The 25785-nt window shown below is 42.8% G+C and overlaps 1 protein-coding gene across 1 annotated transcript in view; it reads left to right on the top strand.

Moving 5' to 3' along the window:
- cdc73 (cell division cycle 73, Paf1/RNA polymerase II complex component, homolog (S. cerevisiae)) overlaps positions 1-25785 on the top strand; it is a 357191-nt gene that overhangs the window by 5672 nt on the left and 325734 nt on the right. Inside the window, exon 2 of the mRNA XM_078561735.1 lies at positions 22155-22260. Within this exon, the coding sequence (XP_078417861.1) occupies positions 22155-22260 (106 nt within the window). The remainder of the gene's footprint in view (positions 1-22154; positions 22261-25785) is intronic.

The raw sequence follows: 25785 nt of genomic DNA, 5'->3' as shown, positions 1-25785 counted from the left end.
TAAAATACTAGTTTTGGATGCACCCGTTTTGCCCTCAAAATGAATGTAAAATTCAATCATATTATAATCACTGCTACCTAGGGGTGCCTTGACTAGGACGTCATCAATTAATCCTATCTCATTGCTCAATACCAGGTCTAGTATAGCCTGCTCTCTGGTTGGCTCCGGAATGTGCTGTTCTAAGAAACTATCCGAAAACATTGTATGAACCCCTCATCTACGTTACCTTTCCCCACCTGATTTTTCCAGTCTGTATATAGATTAAAACCCCCCATGATTATTGCTGCCCCTTTCTGGCAAGCCTCCATTGTCTCTTCTTTTATACTCTGTCCTACTGTGTAGTTACAATTAGGGGGCCTGTACATCACTCCCACAAGTGACTTCTTGCCTTTATCATTCCTCATCTCAATCCAAACCGCTTCTACTTCCTGGTTTCCTAAGCTTAGGTCATCCCTTTCTAATGTGCTAATACCATCATTAATTAAAAGTGCCATCCCTCTACCTTTTCCTAACTTTCTGTCCTTCCTAAGTGTCATATACCCTTCAATATTCAGGTCCCAGCCTATGCCATCCTGTAGCCATGTCTCTGTAATGGCTATCAGATCATGCATATTTATTGCTATTTGCTCTATCAGTTCATCTATTTTGTTTTGAATGCTATGTGCATTTAGATACGGAGCCTTTAGTTTTGTCCTTTTTATTATTTTTGTAGTATCTAGCCTTGCCTGCTGATTTACACTTAGATTTGTACTCTTTGCCCCTCCCTGTCACAGTCTGTTTATCATTTCCTATATTAATACCTGTCTCTCTTGCCTTGTCTCTACTCTTTGGTTTACCACATCTTCCCAAATTTGATCCGTTGTCTCCACTATTCAGTTTAAAACCCTCTCTATTTCCCTAGTTAGTTGGCTAGTGAGAACACCAGCCCCAGCACGGTTCAGATGTAGACCATCCCGACAGAACAGATCTCACTTTCCCCAATATTGGTGCCAGTTTCCCACAAACTGGAACTCACTTTTCCCACACCAGTCTTTGAGCCACGCATTCACTTCTCTAATCTTATTTGTCCTATGCCAATTTGCATGTGGCTCAGGTAATAATCCAGAAATTATTACCTTTGAGGTTCTGCTTCTTAATTTGGTGCTTAGCTCATCATAATGACTATGCAGAGTCGCCTTCCTCATCCTGTCTATGTCGATGGTACCTATGTGGAACATGACCACTGCATCCTCTCCCCTCCCACTGTAAGTTCCTCTCCAGCCCTAAGCAGAGGTCCCAAACCTTAGCACCAGACAGGCAACAAAGCTGTCTGGACTCTTGCTCTTTGCTACAGAGAACAGTGTCAATCCCCCATACTATACTATACCTTACTACCACTACATTTCTCTTTGCTTCCCCGACTTGGATGGCTTCCTGTGCCATGGTCAGTTTACTCATCCCCCTGCAGCCTCCACTCTCATCCAAACAAGCTGAGAGAGCCTCAAACCTGTTGGACAATTGCAGAGGCTCACACCCCTGCTCTCCTGCCCTCTGGGTCCCCTTGCATGCCTCACTCACAGTCACATACTCCTGTCCCTGGCCACTGACCAGATCAGATGACACTATCCTAAGTGGTGTGACTGCCTCCTGGTATAAAGCATCCAGGTAACTTCCCCCTCCCTGATGTGTTGCAGAGTCTGCAACTCAGCCTCCAGCTCAATGACTCTGAGGCTAAGTTCCTCAAGCTGTGCAAACTTACTACAGATGTGTTTGCCCTGGATCACAATGTTATCCAGGAGCATTCACATGCTGCAACCTTGACACATCACCTGTCCTGCAGGTGTTTTAAATAATTACTTATTATATTAATCACTTATTTATGTTGCTTTCTTATATATTTTATTAACTTTACCAGAATAGAACTTATCCGCTCACCAAACTGCTAGCTCCTTTTCCTGCAGCAGAGCAAGAGCCAATTTCTGTGGGGTGAGATAGGTAGAAAGGGGAAACAAACAACTTCTTCTCCCCCATCACAGAACCCCCACTCAGCAAACTCTAAGTCTTCCTAAGTTTGTTGGTTGCACTCTCTTCACTTTGAAAGAGGATGGACAGACAGTATTTTTGGTTAAGACAAGCGTCTACATTACAGGACATTGTAAACAAAGTGAAAGCTAGGAAAGTGGAACACGGATTAAGAACTAATGGGAAGACCACCAAGACAATGGTGATGAGCAGAGACCTGAACTGGAAGTGAAAATTGAAGTAAATGAACAAGTCCTGGGACAAGTGAAAAGGTTCACATACCTTGTGCAGATTATCACAGATGATGGGGATGTGGTTATGAGATGTGAAGGAGAATTGAGATAGCCAAGACAAGCTTTGTCAGAATGAAAGATGTGTTAATATGAAAGAAACTGAACCTGAATATATGGAAAGGAATGCTGAGGCGCTATAACTTGACATCTGTTATGTGCCTAACATACATGGACGAAAAAACAAAGGGACTACTGATGGATATCTAGGAGGCTGTAACACATTTCAGGTGTTAGAGGCAGGCAGAAAGAGTAATGAGGAAGTGCTGGAAGTGGCTGGAGAAAAGACAAAATTAGCGTATAACAATGAAGAGACAAAATACAATATTTTGGTCATGAGAGCAGATGGTAGACAATTATTAGAAGGAAAGGTTGATGGAAAGCGTAGGAGAGGGAAGCAGAGGAGAAAATAGATGACTGATATCATGGACTCAAACGTTTTATGGTACGTTTTCGTTCGTTCGTTGGTGTAATCATCTTCCCAGAAGGTTCACTATTCATTTGTGCACAACATGTTGCAAGCTTTGGCTTGGATATGTGACTTGGATGTTGATTTTGTTTTTGCTATAGCTATCATTTGAAAGAAGTGGGTTGGAGGTGATGTATCAATCATTCTGTCTCTTGAGTATTGCTGAAAAAAAGAGATGTTTTTTGTCAAAGCATTTTGTCTTGCACTCATCTGGACAATTCACAAGAAAACGCCAATATCAGGAGAACAATATATTTATACTGTATGAGAAGAGAGTGCTGATTGGTTGGCAAGTGGACTCTGGCAGAGGTGTTGCCATGGAGAATGCTCCAGCTGATGGTGACTGACATTTAACTGCCAAACTTTTTGAAATTTAAAACGGGCAGCTTGATTTTGGTCAAGACGTTGTCCTGAGGAATGAACCAGCGAATAGCTGTTGCTTATTTTGTTTAGCTAAAACAGGCATAATGTGTGTACATGTTCTTTCTGTCTGCAAAGAACAGGGCCCTGTGTATTAATATATGTAGCTTCCAGTACATGCAAATGCGCCACACTGCGAGCCTGACTGACAATCTTAAATTAGTTGTCAGCGTAACTCTTATCACACTGAGAATTATTTAGCAAATGTTGTCCAATCACAGAATCGTATCTATTTTGAGTTTTACAAGCACGGTCTGTACCTTGCCTGTTGCAAAAAGTGTAAGGAACATGATCTTTGAAACAATCCACCAGTCTTTAGAACATACGGCCTAAATACCTAGCATCACATTGGCACTGAAATTCATATACCACATTACTCATTTGTGTGATAGACAGAATGTCTTTTTGGCTTGACAGCAGCATCCTGTTAGTGGGGAATACCGCTCGTGTTGCTACTGCATAGAACAGCATGAAACAGCTAGCTTCACCTGTTGCTCAAATTTTTGAGATACCTTGCCCTTCCAGGGTAAGCTGAAGTAGACTGAGCACTTTTCAGGGCAGAAAGTGATGACCTTGGACCTGTTCGTAAGCTTGTGCAAAAAGATCTGATCAGGGTAGCCATTATCCCGCAGGATATCTTTGATATGCCCTATTTCCGTATCAAGCTTGCATGGTGAGCAAATAGCGTGGGCCCTATTTACGAGGTTTCCGACAAGGCCAATCTTACAGCATTTGGATTCTTATAGTTCCACGTGTGTGTTTTGACTAGTGAAGGTGGGCTTGCGGTAGACCATGGTATAGAGCCCCTGGCAGATTTCTTAACTAGTACGTCAAGGAAAGGGAGTTTATTTGACTGCTCCATTTCATAGGTGAATTTGAGCACAGGATGGAGCCCATTAAGACATGCAAGGAAATTCTTACATGCACCCGGGGATTTAACTATAGCAAACGTGTCATCCACATATTGGAAACATGCAAAGGCTAGGAGGTTATGTGTCATTCCACCGAAGGCACGTTTCTCATCCCGTCTCTGTCCTGGTGGATAAGAGGGACACTTTTTTGTTTATTATCCAAATGTGCCTGAATGATAATTGACAACATAGAGCTCTGTTCAGGGAAAAACAAACCACCAGGTGATTTAATGGTTGTTCTGTTACTTGCATCACGATTCACATTGCCATGTGTCTTGGCAATTTAATCAAAATGAACCTGTTCAAAAACATGATTGGCAAAGCACCTGAGCCCATAGAGAAAACTTGGAGATTTAAGTTGCCTTAAAGTGGTTTCAGATATTGCCCCATGGTAATTCATTCCCTAACAAGAGTACATAGGGAGAGGAGGGGCTTATATGTATGTGATTTTTCCTTTTGTTTGGCATGGTATGCTCCAACATCTGAAATAGATGAGTTGGAATTAGTTGATGCTTAAATGTGAGTTTTCAAAACTCACTGCCTGTGTTACTTGGTTACCCCACATAAGAGCAGCTCCCTACAACTGGATCAGTAATTTCCTTCTGGTTTGTTGACCTTTTTGCGTATCAGTATGTTGTTAACTTAGTTACAGTTGTCAGGGCCAATCCCTGATGCTGGCAAATTATATATAAATGAACAAGAGGCTCACTTAGCATGGCTTCCATTTCTTTAACCAAACTGGGCTAAATGTCACCAGAAGCAGCGAATCGAGCTGACTTGAAACCCTTTGCCTTTAAGATCAAATCTGCGTCCACTATAACATTAATTGCACATTGTGTTAATGGTAATTGAGCATGGTCCACACACTAATACAAACTAACTGTTTAAAAGTTCTGTTATGACCTGAGAGTCCACCCCTGAGTCAGCCTTAGAGAATATTTATAAGCAGCACTTTATTACTCTCTGACTTGTATATCATTAAAACACTAGCATTTCTAGTTCAGGATCAACAGTGAGACTAACTATTCAGAAGGTCCTACCACTTCATGTTTGTAAATTGCTGAAATGCAAAATATTTTCTTTTTTTGTTTTATTTTGCTAAGTTTGGACATGGCGGTTGATTGTAAATCTTGTCCCTTGTCATTCTGTTGTGGGTAACTGTGATTTACCCTACAACTCTAGAGGAGCATAAAAACCGTGATTGAACACTCACTCTCAAACTTGTCCATAAAACCAGCTGCAGTTAATGGATTAAAAGCCGTGGAGCAGAGCAATGGCTTAACACCCCAAAGAGGATCAATTCTACACAGGCAAATTGCTTAGATTTCCAGCATGCAGTGACAGCGCAGGACTTTTAAAAAAATTTGTTCATGGAATGTGGGTGCTGCTGGCTAGACCATTTATTGCCCATCCCTAATTGCTCTTGAACCGCTGCAGTCGATGTGTTTTAGGAAGGGAGTTCCAGGATTTTGACCCAGCGACAGTAATATAGTTCCAAGTCAGGATGGTGAGTGGCTTAGAGGGGAACTTTCAGGTGGTGGTGTTCCCATTTATCTGCTGTCCTTTCCTTCTGGATGGTAGTGGTTGCAGGTTTGGAAGACAATATGGAAGAAGTCTTGGTGAGTTGCTGCAATGCATCTTGTAGATGGTGTACACTGCTACCACTGTGCAACAGTAGTGAATGGGGTCCAGTCTGGATGGGCTGCTTAGTCCTGGATGGTGCTGAGTTTCTTGAGTGTTGTTGGAATTGCACTCATCCAGGCAAGTGGAGAGTATTCCGTCACACTGCTGACTTGTGCCATGTAAACGGTGGTCAGGCTTTGGGGAGACAGGAGGTGAGTTAGTCACCACAGGATACCCAGCCTCTAGCCTCCTCTTGTGACCACAGTATGTACATGACTAGTCCAGTTCAGCTTTTGGTCAGTGGTAACCCTGGGCTGTTGAGTGTGGTTCGGCGATGGTAATGCCATTGAATGTCAAGGGGAGGGGGATAGATTCTCTCTTGTTGCTGTTGGTCATTGCCTGGCACTTGTGTGGCTTGAATGTTGCTTGCCACTTAGTAGCCCACGGCTGATAATTATTGTGGTCTTGCTGCATATACAATGCTTCAGTATCTGAGGAGTCAGGAATGGTGCTGAACCATTCTATCATCCGTGAAAATCCGTGCTTCGGACCTTATGATGGAGGGAAGGTCATTGAAGAAGCTGAAGATGGTTTGGACCTAGGACACTACTCTGAGGAACTCCTGCAATGATGTCCCTGGAACTGAGATGATTGACCAGCAACAAGCACAATCATCTTCCTGTGTGCTAGGTATGACTCCCAACTAGTAGGGAGATTCCCCCTTGATTTTCATTGACTTCAGTTTTTCTCGGGTGGCTTGATCACAGAATCACACTATCTTTACAGTGCAGATGGAGGCCATTTGATCCATCACGTCTGCACTGGGTCTCTGAGAGAGCGTTCCACCTAGTCCCACTTCCCTGCCTTACCCCTGTAACTTTGCATTTTATTTCTTTTCAGGTAGCAATCCAATCCCCTTTTGAATACCTCGATCGAATCTGCTTCCGCCACCCTCTCAGGAAGTTCGTTCTAGACTCCAACCACCCTCTGGGTGGAAAACAATTTTCCTCACATCATATTTACTCCTTTTGCTAATTATTTTCAGTCTGTGCCCTCTAGTTCTTGATGCTGTCTTGAGTGGGAGTAGTTTCTCACTATTTAACCTGTCCATACCCTTCAGGATCTTGAATACCTCCGTCAAGCCTCTTCTCAGCCTTCTTTTCTCCAAGGAAAAGAGTCCCAACCTCTCCAATCTATCCTCATAGCTACAGTTTTATATCCCTAGAATCATTCTTATGAGTCTCTTCTGTACTTCAATGCCTTCACATCCTTCCTTGAGTATGGCACCTAGAACTGGACACAGTACTCCATATGAGGCCTAACTAATGTCTTAGACAAGTTCAACATGACCCCCTTACTCTTGTACTCAGTGCCCCTATTAATAAAGCCTAAGATACTATATGCTTTATTAAGTGCTCTCTCAATATGCCCTGCCATCTTCAATGACCTATATGCATGCACACCGAGGTCTTTCTGTTCCTGCATCTACTTTAGAGTCTCTCCCTTTATTTTATACTGTCTCACCATATCCTTCCTGCCAGAATGGATCACCTCACACTTCTCTGCACTGAATTTCATCTGCCACTTGTCTGTCCAATCCACCAACATGTCTATGTCCTTTTGAAGTTCAAGACTATCCTCATCAGAGTTGACAACATTTCCAATCTTCATATCATCTGCAAATTTTGAAACCATATCCTGCACACCACAGCCTGGGTTGGAGCCATGCTCAGCACAGAGGAAGATGGTTGTCGTTGTTTGAGATCAACCATTTCAACCCCAAGACATCACTGCAGGAAATCCTCAGGGTAGTGTCCTAGGCACTCACCAAGGCTCCTTAGGCAGCACCTTCCAAACCCATGACTGCTACCACCTAGAAGGACAAGGGCAGCAGATGCATGGGAACACCGACACCTAGAAGTTCCTTTCCAAGCCTCTCACCATCCTGACTTGGAAATATATCGCCATTCCTTCACTGTCCCTGGATCAAAATCCTGGAACTCCCTCCCTTACAGCATTGTGGGTGTACATACACTACAGGGACTGCAGTCGTTTAAGGAGGCAGCTCGCCACCACCTTCCCAAGGGCAATTAGGGATGGGCATAAATGCTGGCCTAGCCAGTGATGCCCGCACCCAGTAAATGAATAAGAAATAAATTCCAGCTGTAGCCTAACCAGCAATTTATACAGTTCCATCATTGCATCGCTGTTTATATTCTATGCCTTGTCCAATAAAGGAAAGCATTCCATATACTTTACCACCTTATCTACCTGTCTGGCCACCTTCAGGGACCTGTGGACATGCCAAGGTCTCACTTCCCCTACCCCTCCTAATATCCCCCGCTTTATTGTGTATTCCCTATCTTTGTTTATCCTCCCAAATGCATTACCTCACACTTCTCCCAGTTTAGGTAAACATAAAAGATTCCACTATAATGAAAGCAAAATGTTACGAATGCTAGAAATCTGAAATTAAAAACAGCGGGCCATAACTTCGGGCGTCATGACACGGTTACCCCAAAGATACACTGGGGGCTCTCCTACCGCTCCCCTCCTCCTTCCCCGGAAGTCCCCAGGTAAGGATTGCCTGGCAATTGCCTGGGAAGTTCAAACTTACGTTGGGCAATTGCCCTGCATTCGGAACCATCCGAAAGTATGATTTAAATTGCAAGCTTTGGATGGTTCCAACTGTCTTACAGTAATAGTTTCCCAGGAAAAGCTAAAAGAATTAAAATCACTTCCAGCTCCTGGGTAACTATAGTACTGACCACCCGACCCCATCCCCCCATCAACCTCCAACCAGCTGACCACCCCAATCCTACCCACTTACGTTACAGACAGAGCTGCCTTCTCTCTGGCTTCTGAAAGTGGCTCGACCTGATTTACGGTAGTTAGTGCCATAAAAAAGGTGGCGTGACTGCCTTACCTTCAACTCTCCAGGCTTTGACATAAGACCTTAGGAACGTGCTGCATTACACTGTTCTTGCCTAGCTTGAGTCAGCAGATTGGGCAGGGGGAGAGACCATGATCCTGGTTGCCTCTGCATGTGCGTAAGTGTTGTTTTTGTGGGTGTCATTTATTTTACTGGGGGGCTTCAGCAAAGGCTTCGGCCTTTTTGCCCTTTGGTATTGGAAGCTTTTCTGTGGTTATTTGTTCTCCTTGAAGGGGCTTCAGTGCCTAATACTGGGAACTGAAAGAATGATGACTGCAACCAGTTGAGACCCAAACCAGGAGGTACTTAACGCTGTTAGGATGGTGGTGAAAGGCACCGAAGGAGGTACACCCATTGACCATACCTTCTTCATTAAGAGAATCCTTTTGGAATCCTGTAGATTTGAAGCTGTGAACATCTACTGTCTGCAGGACTTCCCCTGCGCTGAATACTTCAACGTCACCTTCAAGAATGTTGCTGCCTGCGTCAAGTTTCTGAAAGTGTTCGAGGAGAAGAGAGACCAGCCACAGCTGAGGATCCTCATGGCAGAGCCACTCTGCTGTTACAACGGGACCGTGTGATGACTGTGCACCTCTACAACCACCATGTTCCTGTTGCCGATGTGCTCCCCTTCCTCCCCAGGCACGCTGACTAGGTTGGGAACTGCACAGAGGTCAAGGACACCTTCAAGATTTGGACCAGCAAACGGCAGGTCAAGGTGACACTCAATGTGGATGGTAAGGGAGCAATCCTCCACCCTCCTTCCAGCTTTGCTATCGGAATAAGCCGCAGCTACCTTCCCTACGCCAGGCAGCACAAAGTTTGTCGCTTATGCTGAAAACCTGGTCATGTGGTGGCTAACTGCAGCGCCGTCATCTGCAAGAATTGCAAGCAGGAACGGCACCAGGCAAAGGACTGCAAAACAGACTAAGTGCTGCAACTGGTGTGGCAGGGCAGGCCACCTCTGCAAGAACTGCCCCAAACGCTGCCTCACTTATGCACAGGCGGTGAAAACCAAGGAGGGGCAAGCAGACGAAAAAGTGAGTGCCACTACCGCCAAGGAGACTTGTAAACATCCACCTACTAAAGCTTCCAGCAAGCACAATGGGACAAAGGAGGGCACCGAGAGAGACCAGAGGAAGGAAAAGATTGAGCAGCTGATGGCCAAACAACTGCACTGTTTCCCAAACTTTCCGCTCCTCAGCAGAGTGAATCAACTGAGGAGCAACCAACAGATGATCAGCCGGGGAGTAGCAGCTGGTGAAGAAGACCAAAAAGAAGAAGGGACCAAGCCACTTACCAGATGAGTGGCAAGAGGCGACTCCCATCTGACACGGATGACAAGGGCTGCTGCTCTTTAGACGAAGAAGGGCAAAGGTGGCACCTACAAAAGAAGCGGCAAAGCTCTAGGGAGCTGGAAGAGGAGACACCCAAATTCCAGAACATCGGAGACAACAAAGAGGCCAGCGCACCCCAGCCCCAGGAAGCTGGAAGCAGTGAAATGCTCAGCGTACCCCAGCTCCGGGAAGCCGGGAACAGCAACAGGAGGGGGAATGGATTGGAGAGACTTGTCCAACAGAGAACAATCCAAACCTTGTTCCTTGCACGAACCCCCCGATGTCATGTGAGCGGAACATTTCCAAAGAGGTGGTTCAGGACTGTTTCCTCAGCCCATGAAAAGTGAGACAATTTGTGAACACTATGGGTATGCAGGAGCAGATCAAAGGACTGGAGCTGTCAAAGACAACAGGTCTGGTAAGTGACAAAATGCTTTCAAATGGGGATAAAGATTATGTTCATCAATGTGTGTAGCGTTAAATCTACTATACGATGTGCTGCGACCTTGGATTACCTTGCCAAGGTCAAAGCTGATTGATTCTGCAGGAATATGAGATACCACACCTCGGCTCCTACAGGCAATGGTCACAATGGTGGCCCCGTGGACCATCGATCTGGTCGGGAGGAAAGGACTCACGTTCCTCCGACCTGGGTATTCTGCAGTGGGGAGGCAACTTCACCATCTCCTCGTTGCAGACATATTGTATAAGAATGCTCCGCTCCAGTTAATTAAAGCCTCCCTGTACCTCGCTGATTTCACTGTCTTCTGCTTGGATCCACCATCAGTATGCAGACTGATAACCAGTTCAAACTGGCCTCGGTTGTCAAGGTCAATTGTGGCAAGAGTAGGTCACGTTCTTTGGAAACTGGGCTGTCCGATCCTTTTACCCCTTCATGGTCAGGTCAGACGGCCTGAAGGTGCTGGGGATATGGTTTGGAGGGACCGGGGCATGCGTTAGAAACCGGAAGGAGCGAGTGGCCATGGTGAAAAAAAAACTGAACATGTGGGAATGACGCTCCCTCTCCATTGTGGGCAAGAACCGGGTCACCAGGTGTGATGCACTCTCGGTGTTGCCTGTATCTGGCCCATTCCTCGCTCCTGTGCTGTGGTGATCACGCGAGTCATCTTCCGCTTTATCTGTAGGTCAAAAATGGACCATGTGTGCAGGGACACTATGTACAAACCTCTAGATAAAGGGGGGGAAAAACATGCCTAACATTGCCCTCATCCTGATGGCCACCTTTGTGTGTGGCTGCATCAAACTGTGTGTAGACCCTCGGTATGCAAACACCAAGTGTCACCACGTGCGGAGGATGGGTCTGGCCATGCTGCCGTGGAACACTCCAAGAAGTTGGACCGTGCCGTACTACCTGTCCCTCATGGAAAAATTTGTGCAGAGAAACACCCTTGAGCACAAGTCCGTAAGGCATTGGTCGGCACGTAATGTCCTAGAGACCCTGCAGGAAAAGGAGATGGTGGATCCTGTCGGATGGTTCCCTGAGTAGACCGCCAGTCATTTGGCAGAATGCCTCATCGCCCAAACTTTCCAGCAAACTTCAAGACATAGCTTAGCTGGTGGTGAGAAAGGGCCTTCCCGCCTTCCTACATGCCAGGAGTCTCACCCCCTCTGCAAGTTGCCCTAGAGGTGGCTGTGGTAGGGAAGAGACCGTTGTCCACCTCCTTGTGGAATGTGCCTTTTCAAAGAAGGTCTGGAGAGAGATGCAGTGGTTTTTGTCGAGGTTCATCCTGCATAGTTCTGTGACACAGGGCAGTTACCAGGGACACGCACAGAGACAAACATCAACTGTAGCTGGAGGACCCTCAACTCGGTGAAAGATGCTCTTTGGTCTGCCTGAAACTTGTTGGTCTTCTAGTGCAGAGTTGACCCTGACCAAGTGTTGCAGACTGGCACATTCTAAGGTCCAGGGCTATGTGCTGAGGGATGCACTAAAGCTTGGGGCGGCCACCACACAGGCGCAGTGGGAAACGGTCATGGTCTAAGACCTTTCAGCCATAATACACCGAGGGACTGGGAATTGTATAGACCCCTTGGGCTGTATGATTCACATTGAATGTATGCAGTGAATATTACATGTATTGCAATTGTATTGAAGCACCTCAGAGTGCAATATGATCTATGTATATAACTTGAATACCATTGCACTGTCTGATATGGCCATTTTGAAATGTCTGTGATGTTCCTTGATTGTATTGAAGCACCTAAGGGTGCGACATGATCTATGTGGAAAACTTGAACATTATTGCACTTTTTGTAATGGCCATTTTGAAATGTTTTATAATGTGCTTTCAGATATTTTATGAATAAAGTATATTTTTGCAAAAGAAAATAGGGCCTGAGTCACAGATTGGGTGACAAAGGAGTGGCTGGATTTCCAGCTAAGAAACTAGGAATGGAGTGGCAACCAACTCTGCCACTCCACTGAAGTTCAGGCCAAGAATATGCTGGAAAAACTCAGCAAGTCTGGCAAGTTGTAACAAACAAAAGTCATATTGGACTCAACGTTAACTATGTTTCTCTCACCACAGATCCTGCCAGACTTGCTGAGTTTTCTGAGCACATTCTGTTTTTAATTTTAAGTAAAAGATTCCATGATAGGATTCAAAAATTAGGAAGATTTCCCCAACCAACCTTCTTGCTTTATTAAGCATCACTACTTTTTTTTTCGTGGTTCCTTCATTTTTGCACTTGTGAGACTTCACTGTATGCAAGTTAGCTGATGTTTACTCATTTAACAATGACTGCAGTAAACCATTGGCTATAAAGCGCTTTGGGATATCTGGAGAATGTGATGAGGCCTTATACAAATTGAAGTTCATTTGTTCTTTCCTTGTTCGTAATCAGTGTCTTTACTAGGAATGTATGTTTGCTTTTGGGTGTCAAATGAATAGCTTGGTGACAGTCTCCAGCATCTCTCCCACAGAGGATGTCAGTCCGGATGACACGTAATGGGGCGCAGATGGTGGTCGTAGCTGTTCACTGAGTTGTACAGCAATCACGTTACATTTTGATTTTCTTATGTTTAGTACACGTATGGTGAATGCAAGCCAACTAAACAAATGATCCTTAGTACAATTTAACCACTTTCTCCTTCATATTGATGCAAAAGTGAAAATAATATTCTGGTTCATGTGTTCACCGTGCTACAGAATGGATGTGAAGCCAATCAATGTCCAGAGAACAAACATATACTCCTTTTCCAGCTATGTACAGGTGGTGGAGCAAATGGCTGCTCCCATTGTAAATGCAAGGTCCAGCAGAAGACATTGTGTCCCTCACGGAACCCATTGCTTTTGCTGCAGTGTATTTTTTTTACATCCATAATTTACAATTCCCCGAGTGTCAGTTAATGATCGACACACATGTAGAAAAGCAGTATTTTATGCACAAAAAAATCAGAACAAAAGTACAGTATAATTTTTGTCTGGTGCATAATCAGACATGCACCAAGTTTCAAACTGATGCAGTATAACCCTTAATGATCCAGTTAACAGTGTATGAATTTTTCGCTTGGGTGGTGAATTTTGTTTGGACAGATGCATGAGATCATTTCAAGTGGTATTGACTGTCAACAACAACTTCAGTTCAGCTTGTATATGAGCAATGTCATCTGGTGATCTTGTTAAATTTTATTTATTTTTTCCAATTTTAGTTCCAATGTCAACAACAGCCTATTTGGTAAAAGCAGTTGACTCGCACCGTTCATAATATGATCAGTACAACATTCATGGTTACAGCAGTAGACTATCGATACACCATTCACAGTTACATCAGTAGACGATTGATGCACAATCAATAGCTGCATCCTGAACTGCAATTCATGAAATCTAAGGCATACAGATGATTTGGAGCCTAAATTGTTCTTTGTTAAAATCTTTTGTAACACATTAACAGTCAGAGTTTAACGGTGTAATTAGTGCCTTCTCACAAACCACTTGGGGTAAAGCTTTTAACTATATTTGTTTTATTTATATTTGGTGAATAGCTGCTTGTAGCTGCTCGTACCAAGAGATCTGCAGTCATGGTATGTTACACTAATCCTATGACAACATCCTTGAGATTATTGAGCTTCCAAATAGCATTTTCGGAACTGAAAAACTGCTTATAGTGCTGCCTTTGTTATTAGCTTTTACTGAATTGCATTCTGATACAAAATTTAGTTTGTTAATCTGTTTTTGGACTCTTCATTAAAATTATTTTTGAATAACTACGTAATTGCAATTTAACTTGATTGCATAGAGGGTTATGTGAAAATGTGAACTTGTAACCAGTACATAGCAATAGGATTACTCTTAGTGAAAAATTAACTAATTTGGGTTGAACATAACTAGTTGCAGGAAATTTCTTGTGAAAATATTAATTTAGTGTAAGAGTGCTTCTCAAGCAGGAATCAGTGGAGCCAAGACTCAGTATTATTACAAAATAGGCTGTATGTTTTATTGAAGAGCAGAGATTAAATGCAGACCTTTGCACTGTGCACTTGATGGTCAAATAACTAATTTATGCTCTGTTCAGGTTTGCACTTGAACAATGCAGGGTCTGTCAGTTTCCATTGAGTTTAACTCCAGCAAGAATTGGCACCATCAGGAGAGGGATAAAAATTGTGAAAGAAAACGTAAATCAAATTGTGCAATGGTTGAAGCAGAGTAGAATGAGGAAAAACACTTGATAATTAGTTATCTTGTAGTTCGACCTAATAATGGCTGTCAAATCAGGGAACTGCATTTTTATTATCGGAGCTATTTGATATTATGCAGAGCGTATTTATATGTATAAATTTAAAACAAAAATTCAGGCACAGCTTTCACAGCTGGTTGCTACTATAATAGTCCCGGCAGTGAAGGAATGGCGCTCATTGTGGCTTTTGAGCGCCAACTTGCAAAAATCAGGAGTCTGATCCAGCAGTGCAGCCTCTGTATAGGGATCTGTGGCATGTGTGAGCAGGACAAGCAATAGCACGGTTCTTCAACCAATCAGATTGTAAAATCCTCATTGAGATTTGCAGCGTCAAAAGCAGGACGTACAATAAGAAAAAAATAAGACACGGCAATGCAATATAAGGGGAAATTACCAAAGCAAAGGAATCCAAACTAAAACGTGTATCAGCACACACAAGCTGAGAAATAAATAACGTCCTTTAGGGAAGGAAATCTGTTGTCCTTACCTGACTTGGCATACACGTGACTCCAGACACACAACAATGTGGTTGACTCTTAAATGCCCCATGAAATGGCCTAGCTCAGTTGTAACAAACTGCTACAAAGTCACAAAGAAGGAATTAAACTGGACGGACCACCTGGCATCAACCTAGGCACTGGAAACGACAGTGGCAATCTCAGCCCTGTGACCCTGCAAAGCCCCCCTTACTAACATCTGGGGGCTAGTGCCAAAATTGGGAGAGCTTTCTCACAAACTCGTCAAGTAACAGCCTGACATAGTCATCATGGAATCATACCTCACAGATAATGTCCCAGACAACCACCATCACCATCCTTGGGTATGTCTTGTCCCACTGGCAGGACAGGCCCAGCAGAGGTGGCAGCACAGTGGTATACAGTTGGGAGGGAGTTGCCCTAGGAGTCCTCAACATCGAATCCAGACCCCACGAAGTCTCATGGCATCGGGTCAAACGACGGCAAGGAAACCTCCTGCTGATGACCACATCCTGTTGATGACCTCTTCCATTACATTACTGATGATTGAGAGTAGACTGATGGGGGGTAATTGACTGGGTTGGAATTGTCCTGCTTTGTGTGTACACCCTCCCTCAGCTGATGAATCAGTGCTCCTCCATGTTGAGCAACACTTGGAGGAAGCACTGAGGGTGGCAAGGGCACAGAATGTACTCCGGGTGGGGGACATCAATGTCCATCACCAAGTGTGGCTCGGTAGCACCACTACTGACCAAGTTGGCTGAGCCCTAAAGGACAGAACTGCTATACTGGGTCTGCGGCAGGTGGTGAGGTGATCAACAAGAGGGAAAAACGTACTTGACCTCATCCTCACCAACCTACCTGCCGCAGATGCATCTGCCCATGACTGTATCGGTAGGAGTGATAGACAGGGCTAAGTGATCCTGCAACCAATGGATCAGGTCTAAGCTCTGCAGTCCTGCCACACCCAGTCGTGTATGGTGGTGGACAATTAAACAACTCACTGGAGGAGGGGGCCTCCACAAATATTCCCGTCCTCCATAATGGGGGAGCCCAGCACATCAGTGCAAAAGATAAGGCTGAAGCATTTGGTACAATCTTCAGCCAGAAGTGCTGAGTGGATAATCCAACTTGGCCTCCTCTGGAAGTCCCCAGCATCACAGATGCCAGTCTTCAGTGAATTCGATTCAGTTCACGTGATATCAAGAAACGGCTGAAGGCACTGGATACTGCAATGACTATGGGCCCTGACAATATTCCAGCAATAGTACTGAGAGCTTGTGCTCCAGAACTTGCCGTGCCCCTAGGCAAGCTGTTCCAGTACAGCTACAACACTGGCATCGACCAGGCTATGTGGAAAATTGCCCAGGTATGTCCTGTACACACAAAGCAGGACAATTCCAACCCAGTCAATTACCCCCCACCCCCACCCACCCAATCAGCCTACTCTCAATCATCAGTAAAGTAATGGAAGGGGTCATCAACAGTGCTATCAAGTGGCACTTGCTTAGCAATAACCTGCTTACTGCCCAGTTTGGGTTCCGCCAGGGCCACTCAGCTCTTGACCTCATTACAGCTTTGGACAAGGACAAAACAGCTGAACTCCTGAGGTGAGGTGAGAGTGACTGCCCTTGACATCAAGGCAGCATTTGACCGAGTGTGGCATCAAGGAGCCCTAGGAAAACTGGAGTCAGTGGGAATCAGGGGAAAACTGTCCGCTGGTTGGAGTCATACCTAGCACAAAGGAAGATGATTGTGGCTATTGGAGGTCAGTTATCTCAGCTCCAGGACACCACTGCCGGAGTTCCTGAGGATGGTGTCACAGGCCCAACCATCTTCAGCTGCTTTATCAATGACCTTCCTTCCATCATAAGGTCAGAAGTGGGGATGTTTGCTGACGATTGCACAATGTTCAGCATCATTCGTGACCCCTCAGATACTGAAGCAGTCCATGTCCAAATGCAGCAGGACCTGGTCAATATCCAGGCTTGGGCTGACAAGTGGCTAGTAACATTCGTGCCACGCAAGTGTCAGGCAATGACCGTCTCCAACAAAAGAGAATCTAACTATTGCTCCTTGATGTTCAATATCATTACCATCACTGAATCCCCCACTATCAACATCCTGGGGGTTGCCATTGACCAGAAACTGATCTGGACTAGCCATATAAATACTGTGGCTTCAAGAGCAGGTCTGAGGCTAGGAATCATGTGACAAGTAACTCACCTCCTGACTCCCCAAAGCCTGTCCACCATCTACAAGGCACAAGTCAGGAGTGTGATGGAATGCTCTGCACTTGCCTGGATGAGTGCAGCTCCAACAACACTCAAAAAAGCTTGACACCATCCAGGACAAAGCTGCCTGCTTGATTTGCACCACATCCACAAACATTCACTCCTTTCATCACCAACGCACACTAGCAACAGTATGTACCATCTACAAGATGCACTGCAGGAATTCACCAAGGCTCTTTGAACAGCACCTTCCAAAGCCACGACCACGACCATCTGGAAGAACAAGGGCAGCCGCTAAGTGGGAACACCACCTGGAAGTTCCTCTCCAAGCTACTCACCATTCTGACTTGGAAATATATCGCTGTTCCTTCACTCTCGCTGGGTCAAAGTCCTAGAACTCCCTTCCTAACAGCATTGTGGGTGTACCTATACCACAGGGACTGCAGCAGTTCGAGAAGGCAGCTCACCACCACCTTCCCAAGGGCAATTAGGGATGGGCAAGCCTACATCCTGTGAATGAATGAAAAAATAAATAAATAAAGATGAGGATCTAAAATCCTTGATTACAGATAGGAAAAGACGACAAAGTCATGGAAACATACCTGTAGCTGAGTCAGGACCATTAATCATATGTATGCAGCACTGGAGGTAGACTAAATAGAATCGGTTTAAATTGAACATGAATGATAATGAGATTACTGTAATCACATTACTGAGAAATTTTCTATGTTTTTGAACAGTGTAAAGGAGATCGAAGATTAAAATATTTTGGGCAGTTTGGCGAGGTGTATATTAGCAATAGATTCTTCATTGTAAAAGATCTTAATTGTCCTAATTATAACAGACCAAAATAAACAAGTTTGTGGTGAGAAGGAGGCTTTTTTTACAACATGTTCAGGACTGTTTTCTTGGACAATGATTAAAATTTAGTACAGAAAGAGAAATAAAAAGGGAAGGAAAGATTTGGATCAAGATACAGAGGGGAGAAGATAGAAGGGGAAACTAAGTAAAAAAATTTTTTAAATCTCCCAACAATCTGCAGGAATGAGATACCACAGTTTCAGTTGTTCCCTATCTGTCCTGGGAGGTTGAGTGGCATTGCAGGAACATAAATATTGCCATTCAAAAGAGATTTATATATTTAAGTGCCAACTCTCACTTTCTGTAGTGAGTTTAATTAGCAATGAATGAGCAAATGCAGCTATTTCTTGAAATGGGGAGGCTTTGGCCAAGCTGCCATTTTTGCAGCATGGCAGAGCAGCACAAATCATCCAGCAATTTGTGATGATTCACTATTCATGGGATCTTTTGCCAAAAGTTGCTGAATGAATTTACAGGTTAATAATGGTGAACCCCATTGTTATTTTGGCAGCAAATTATGCCGCTGTTTCAACATGAAAGGTCATGGAGTGGATTAATTAGCTGACCTTAAAGTAGTGAAACATTTGGAAACCGTGTCCACCTTATAACTCGATTTAGTGTATGAAGAGAAAAAGAAAAAGTCAAGTAAAACAATGTTTGACTGGAGAAAGTAAATTCTAATGAGAAGGGGAAAGTGTTGTTATTTGGCTTACTTTTGCACTGCGGTTTCCAATTAGTACACGGTGAACCCTGGACTAACTTAAGTTTTATACAGAACAATCTACATCTGACGACAGTTTTTTTAGTTAATGGATAACTTTCCAGTGCTCTGCACTACCAAGTAAATTTTCAATATCATTGTGTACTCGATAAGTGGTAAATGCTTCTTTATTTCAATCCTCTATTTGTTTGTGGATCCTAATTTTAAACACATTCCCCTGCCCTTGCTGTAATACGTTTGATTTGTATGTTTTCTATCCATCTTAAATATTTCCTTTGGTTGATCTACTGTTAAAACTGACATTTTTCTTCCATTTACACGTCCAATTTGCAGGTTTGTGCTCCAAACTTCGAACTTCTTTCCCCACATGTAGTACTTTTGTATCATTTCAGTTTTTCACAAATCCATTTCTTTTGGAGGGTGGAGTTAAGTTTTATTCACAGATTAGAATTGTGTAGCATAGGAGGAGGCCATTTGGCCTCCTATTTAATTGGTCCAATTCCCCTCCCCTTTTCATGTAGCCCTACAGATTTTTCCTTTTTAAATGTTCAATTCCTCTTTGAAAATTATTATTGAATTTGCTTCCATAATTACTTTAAATCTGTGTCCTCTGGTCATTGACTCTCCTGTCAATGGAAGTTGTTTCTTTCTATCTCATAACCCAACATACTTTTGAACATCTCTATTAAATCATCTCTGAACCTTCTCTGCTTTAGGAAGAACAACCCCAGTTTCTCCAGATGACTGAAGTCCTTCACTGCTGGTGCCATTTGCACCCTCTCCAAAGCCTTAGTGTCCTCACTACTAAAGTGGTGCTCAGAATTGGACTCAGTGCTCCAACTTCAACACTTCAGTCTGATAAACCACATTAACCACTGCTGTGTGCTTTCTGTCTCTGAGTCAATTTTGTATGCACGCTTCTATCCAGTGTTTCCTGTGAGCTGCACACTTGTGTGGCAGAGCTGTTACCTGGAAGGTACTGCACAGGCTGCTCACAAGTTGTTTCCTTCAAGATACCGCTGGTGTGTGGCTGCGTTGTTTAAAAAAAATTAAAAGTACCACTCATTGAAGTGAACAGGCCACAGGTTAAGTAAAGAATTTAGAGCGAGCATTGCTTCCATTGTTCATCCCGATTTTGCTAAAGTCCGTTATGTGGCACTATATTAAAATATTCAGATTTATTATATCAAGAAGTAATTATAAATGCAAATGTAGATTTTATAAATTCCGCTGAGCAGATAGTCATAGAAAATTGGTGAAACATTTGGTCGTGAAGCTGTTCCATTATCTGTCCTCAGTGCAGGATTAATGGGTATCATTTGACAAATGTGTTACACTGTATCATTAGTAGACAGATGAGTGATATACAGAGACTATCTTTTTCAAAATTCTTATGTTGATTGTAGAAGATGTGACATACATAGTAAAATGCCACTGGTTATTACCTAGGGGATTAGTGTAGTTACAGACTGTGTAAAATGAATGCACATACACTTTAAATATTCAGAAAACTGAATTAGATATTTATACATTGTTCAATGGCAAGGTGTCACCTTTACGAATATCAAAGCCAGGGATTTAACTGTTTTAAGTAGTTAGCCACACAGTGAACTAACAAGCTGATTAAGCGATATAGTTGGACTCCATTTATTCTGAACTGCTCTTTGGGAACCCTCCCAAAACAGAAATCTTTCTGATCAGTTTCCTTGAATATTGTTGTATGTACTATGACCTGCACCTTTGAGTTGTTTGATGTGTTCTAAAGGGGAATTTGGTAAAGGTAGCCTTTCAGCCACAAATGAGAATTAACTTTGTACGAGAGAGCTTTTATTTTCATAGCTTTGCTTTCAGAGTTAGTCGGTAGCAATGATGCTAGTCTTTCAAAATTGATAATAGTGTAATTCAAATTTTCACAATGCATATTCTGGTTAAAATATGTTTATATGGACATGGCAATATATTTTAAAACTAGTGTAATTATTTTTAATGTCAGATCTTTTACTGCTCCCATTCAGGCAGTTTAATTTTTTTTTAAACACCAGATTGACTGGACATTTTATTTTCTGGCAATCTTCTGATTTGTTGGCACAAGAATTTTTGGTTTCTGGTGATTCCTTTGCCATATTGGGCAGGTAACGCATAAGCAAGCTCCCTGTTCCTGATTATTTACCCAGTGCCCTGCACTAGATGTGAACTGATAACCTGGTTATTCTCAGCTCTTTTTCACTTTCCAAAATGCTTTTATTTGCCATTTTTCTGTTGCCCAAATTCTAACTCGCATCAAGGTTCCTTTACTCATCACCAATTTGCTCACTGACTGACAATGACTCTGGTCCAGCAGTGCTTTAAATTTAAAAATCTCATCCTCACGTTCACACCCCTCCATGACCACCCAGCCCCCCAATCTTTGTAACCTCCTCCAGAGTTACAACTGCCCGAGAACTCTGTTCCTCCAGCTCTGGTCTCTTGTGCATCCTCCTTCGCTGGTGGTTGTGCCTTCAATTGTCTAGGCTCTTGAGCACTGGAATTCCCTCCCTAAATTTCCTTGCCTCTCCTCCTTTAAGATGTGCTTATAATGTACCTCTTTGAACAAGTGGTTGGTAATCTCTCCTATAGCCTCCTTTCTTTGTGTGTCTGTGTGATCCTTTTGGCATGAAGGTGAAGTAGTGGAGGTTGATGCTTTAGTACTCAGTACAAGTTGCTGCCTTCAGAAGAGGCTGATGCTTAGTATGTTTTCTTTGATTATAAAGTGGCTGCTTTTCAGTAGTAATCTGGTTAGAGCCAACGTTGAGTTGATTTGTCAATGATATGGTCCTTTAGCTATTTTTAAAAACTTCTAGCAACATACTTCAGTTGTTACTACCTGCATCAGCATCATTGATATTCTGAATATTCGCCATTGTAAGTGACCAGGGGCTTTGCACGGGGGAGAATAGCAACAGGCATCTTAGTAGATGCTGATTACTTTTGCATTTACACTCTCATCCACAGTAGCTGCTGTTGTCTCTTCAAATTTCTTTAAATCACTTGTATCATATATATTTGAATATAATTCTTCTATACAAAGTTGTTAAATCAATAAGTGTAAATATATCTGGAATCTTCTTATCTTGTGATGGATGTTATAATTTTCACTCTGAAATGCACTTCTCCACTGATTTAAGTTTTATATTCTTTGTAGGACGGGGAAGGAAGGTCAGCCGAGGGAGTATTATACTTTGGATTCCATATTATTTCTGCTTAACAATGTGCACCTTTCCCATCCTGTGTATGTGCGGCGTGCTGCAGTAAGTATTCTGCATTTATTGTAAATTTTAAATAAGGTTTTGGATCAAAATGCTAAATCCAAAGTGTTCATACAGATATGTGGAATATACAACAAGTTATAGTTAGGGGATCCATTGATGCCCAAGAATGAAAGAGCAAATGTCTACATGTATGGTCATTATTGATGCCACTCTGATAAATAAACTCAATCATGTTTGGAAGGTTACATTTAAACTTGTGTAATGTAGGTCTGTGCAGTAAAGTAAACTTAAAACCATCCATCTCTGTTACCTGCGTCCTAACTCACACCAATTCCCATTTAATCATCACCCCTGTATTCGCTGACTTAGATTGGCACCCGTTAAGCAGCAGCTCAGTTTTATAATTCTCATTCTTGTTTTCAAATTACTCCATGGCCTTTCCCCTCCCCATCTTTGTAACCTCCTCCAGTTCTACCATATTCTGAAATTTCTGTGCTGTTGCACATCCCCCAATTGTAACCGCACCACAGTTGCTAGCTGTGCCTTCAGCTGCCAAGGCCCTAAACTCTGGATTAAAAAAAGCAAAATACTGCAGATGCTAGAGTTCTGAAATAAAAACAGAAAATGCTGGAAATATTCAGCAAGTCAGGCAGCATCAGTGGAGAGAAGCACAAAGTTATGAAATGCCGTCGGCCAGAAATGTTAACTCTTTGCCTACACAGCTGCTACCTGACCTCCTGAGTATTTCTAGCCTTGTTTTTATTCCTAAACTCTGGAATTCCCTCTCTAGGCCCCTCTGCCTCAATAGTTTTCCCTTCTCCTTTAGGATGCTCCTTAAACCTATCTCTTTGACCAAGCTTTTGGTCGTCTGTTCTAATACCTTCTCATTGCCTTAGTATCAAACTTTATTTGATAACGCTCCCCTGTGAAGTGCCTTTGGCATTTTACTACATTAATGGCACTATATAAATGCAAGTTGCTTGCAGCGACAGGTACATCCTTCATATTTCCTAGTGTTTGGAAATTCTAGACCAGCTTTTTCCAAAAAAAGCAAGTATGTCAGCCCTGAGCTCTGAAAGTATCTGCCAGGAATCATTTCTGGTGTCTGGTATGAAAATACATGTAGTTTACTGGATGCACAAAGTACTGAATGAAAAGGAATAAAACACTGACCTGTGATCAGAAAGGGAAACAAAAAGGGAATGAGAAAAAGGCAAAACAAATGGAAAGGCTGTTAAACATTAAAACTGCTATCACATTGGGCTTGGTGGTAGGTTTACATTGGGATTGCTGCCTGTTTAAAATTAGCTTTATTCAATTGAAATAATTTGAATGCAATCCTCTCCTTCCTATCCTAGTGCCAACAGGTTTAACATTTACTGTAGAAATTTAGGTGGCTCATCAGAACCTTTTGATATTTTGTTCCTCTTTTGGTGGAGAAGGGTGCAGAGTGAAAAAGGACATAGGAAAAGGAACAAAAGGAATTATGGTGGAGGGTAATAACTATAAATAAATATTTGAAGTTCCTTTTTATGGATTCTTTGGTCATTTCTATCTTTTTTATGTTTGAGGATAAATGTGTTTTAAAAGAGAGGATGTGTGTTGGGATGGGAATCTGGTAAAGTTCTTCGAAGCTGAAGAATTAAGTCTAAATTTTCTTGAACTGTGTCATTGTTTTGTTGAACTTAACTTGCCAGTTTTCTTCCTAGCGTCTTGAATGTTTTGATTCCTTTCTGGGGTACGGTTTCATGCACCCTGGTCACCTTCTGGTACTTTAACCCAATCATTATTCGTGTGAGCCTTGATGAAGATGAATGTTGACGGATTATTTGATTGAGGGAACATTATCAATGAGGAAAGCTCTGTTCACAGATCCTCACCTCTGACAGGGATGGAAACCCTGGTCAGTTTCCCCATCCTAACCTATGGTTTGGCCATTTCTCGTGCTTATGGTGCTACTCTGCCTCTAACTCAGCACAGATCAGAGATTGACCGTTGATAGATAAAACGGAGGAATCATTTGATTCAGAACAGCTGGTATGAAAGGGAATTAATTAATGGCCCCTTACCTTAGGATATTATTGCCATAGAGGGAGTGCAACGAAGGTTCACCAGACTTGTCCTGGGGTTGGTGGGATGGTCTTATGAAGAGAGATTGGAGAAACTGGGCCTGTGTTCTCTAGAGTTACGAAGAATGAGAGGTGATCTCGTGAAACCTACAAATTACCTAAAGGAATAGACAGAGTAAATGGGGTAAGATGTTTCCCCTGGTTGGGAAATCTAGAACAGGGGACATAATTTCAGAATAAGGGGAAAGCCACTTAGGACTGAAATGAGGAGAAATTTCTTTACTCAGAAAGTTGTGAACCTTCAGGAATTCTCTTTCCCAGCGGGCCAGAGAAGCTCCGCCATTGAGTATGTTTAAGTTAGAGATTGATAGATTTCTGCTTAACAATAACATAAAGGGTTATGGGGATAGTGTGAGTAAAAGGCACTGAAGTGTTCGATCAGTTATGATCGTATTCAATGGTGGAGCAGGCTTGATGTGCTGAATGGCCTCTTCCTGTTCCTATGTTCCTAATACAACTCACATCAGTAATTGGTCAACATGATAATCCTCAATGTCAAAAGAGCTCATTTGTTTTTCAGTACTTTTGACAATGTAATGTAGAAATAAGAGACAAATTAATCTAATTTCCCTTCCGCCTTCTCTCCTCACCTGCAAGACATACCAAACTGAACCAAAGCAACATCCACATACACTTTTTTTCAATGCAGAGTACTGGTTGCAGGATTCCTGGTTCTCATTTCTCTCCTTCAACCCATTCATCAAGTCTGTCAATGTTGAGGCCATTTGTAAAGCCCTAACACAACCTTGGTTGAGATCAGTTAATCGTACTAATCAAGATATTAGGGTATTCTAGGTTTGTATGCCAAGTACAAATGCCACCTTTTGCATTTACATGTAGGACTGGAATAGATGATTCAGCTTCTCAATCCTGTTTTACCATTCAGTTAAGATCATGGCTGATTTGTATCTTAAGCCCATCCACATTCTTCTGTCCTTGTCTAGCAAAAATGTATTGACCTCAGATTTAAAATTATTGCTTAAGATATAATTTACAGCCTTTTGTGGAGAGAGTTCCACCCTTTTACCACCCTTTGGATAAGAAGTATTTCCTAACTTATGTCCTGAATGCCCTGGCTCTTAGGGACCATACCCTTGTGCTAAATTCTCCCCCAGCCAAAAAAGTGTCTCTTTATCAACCCTATCAATTCCTTTCAAAAATTCTGAAAACCTCATTCAAATTATGCCTTAACTATTCCTCCCTCCTGGGGAATACAAGCTTAGTTTATGTATTCTTTTCTCATAATCTAACTTTGAGTTCTTCCACATTCTGGAGAATCTGTGCTATATTCCAATGCCTATGGATCCTTTTTAAGGTGTTGTGCCCAGAACTATATTCAGTACTCCATATGTGGTCTAACCAGGACTTTGTATAACTGGCAAAACTTCCCTTTTATTCTGGCCCTACAGTTATAAAGACTAACATTCCTTCAGCC

The sequence above is a fragment of the Cetorhinus maximus genome, chromosome 17 (genome assembly GCF_964194155.1).
Source record: "Cetorhinus maximus chromosome 17, sCetMax3.hap1.1, whole genome shotgun sequence".
Lineage (NCBI taxonomy): Eukaryota > Metazoa > Chordata > Chondrichthyes > Lamniformes > Cetorhinidae > Cetorhinus > Cetorhinus maximus.
Note: the sequence above shows the minus strand (reverse complement) of the source record. Positions and strands in the feature narration are given on the sequence as shown.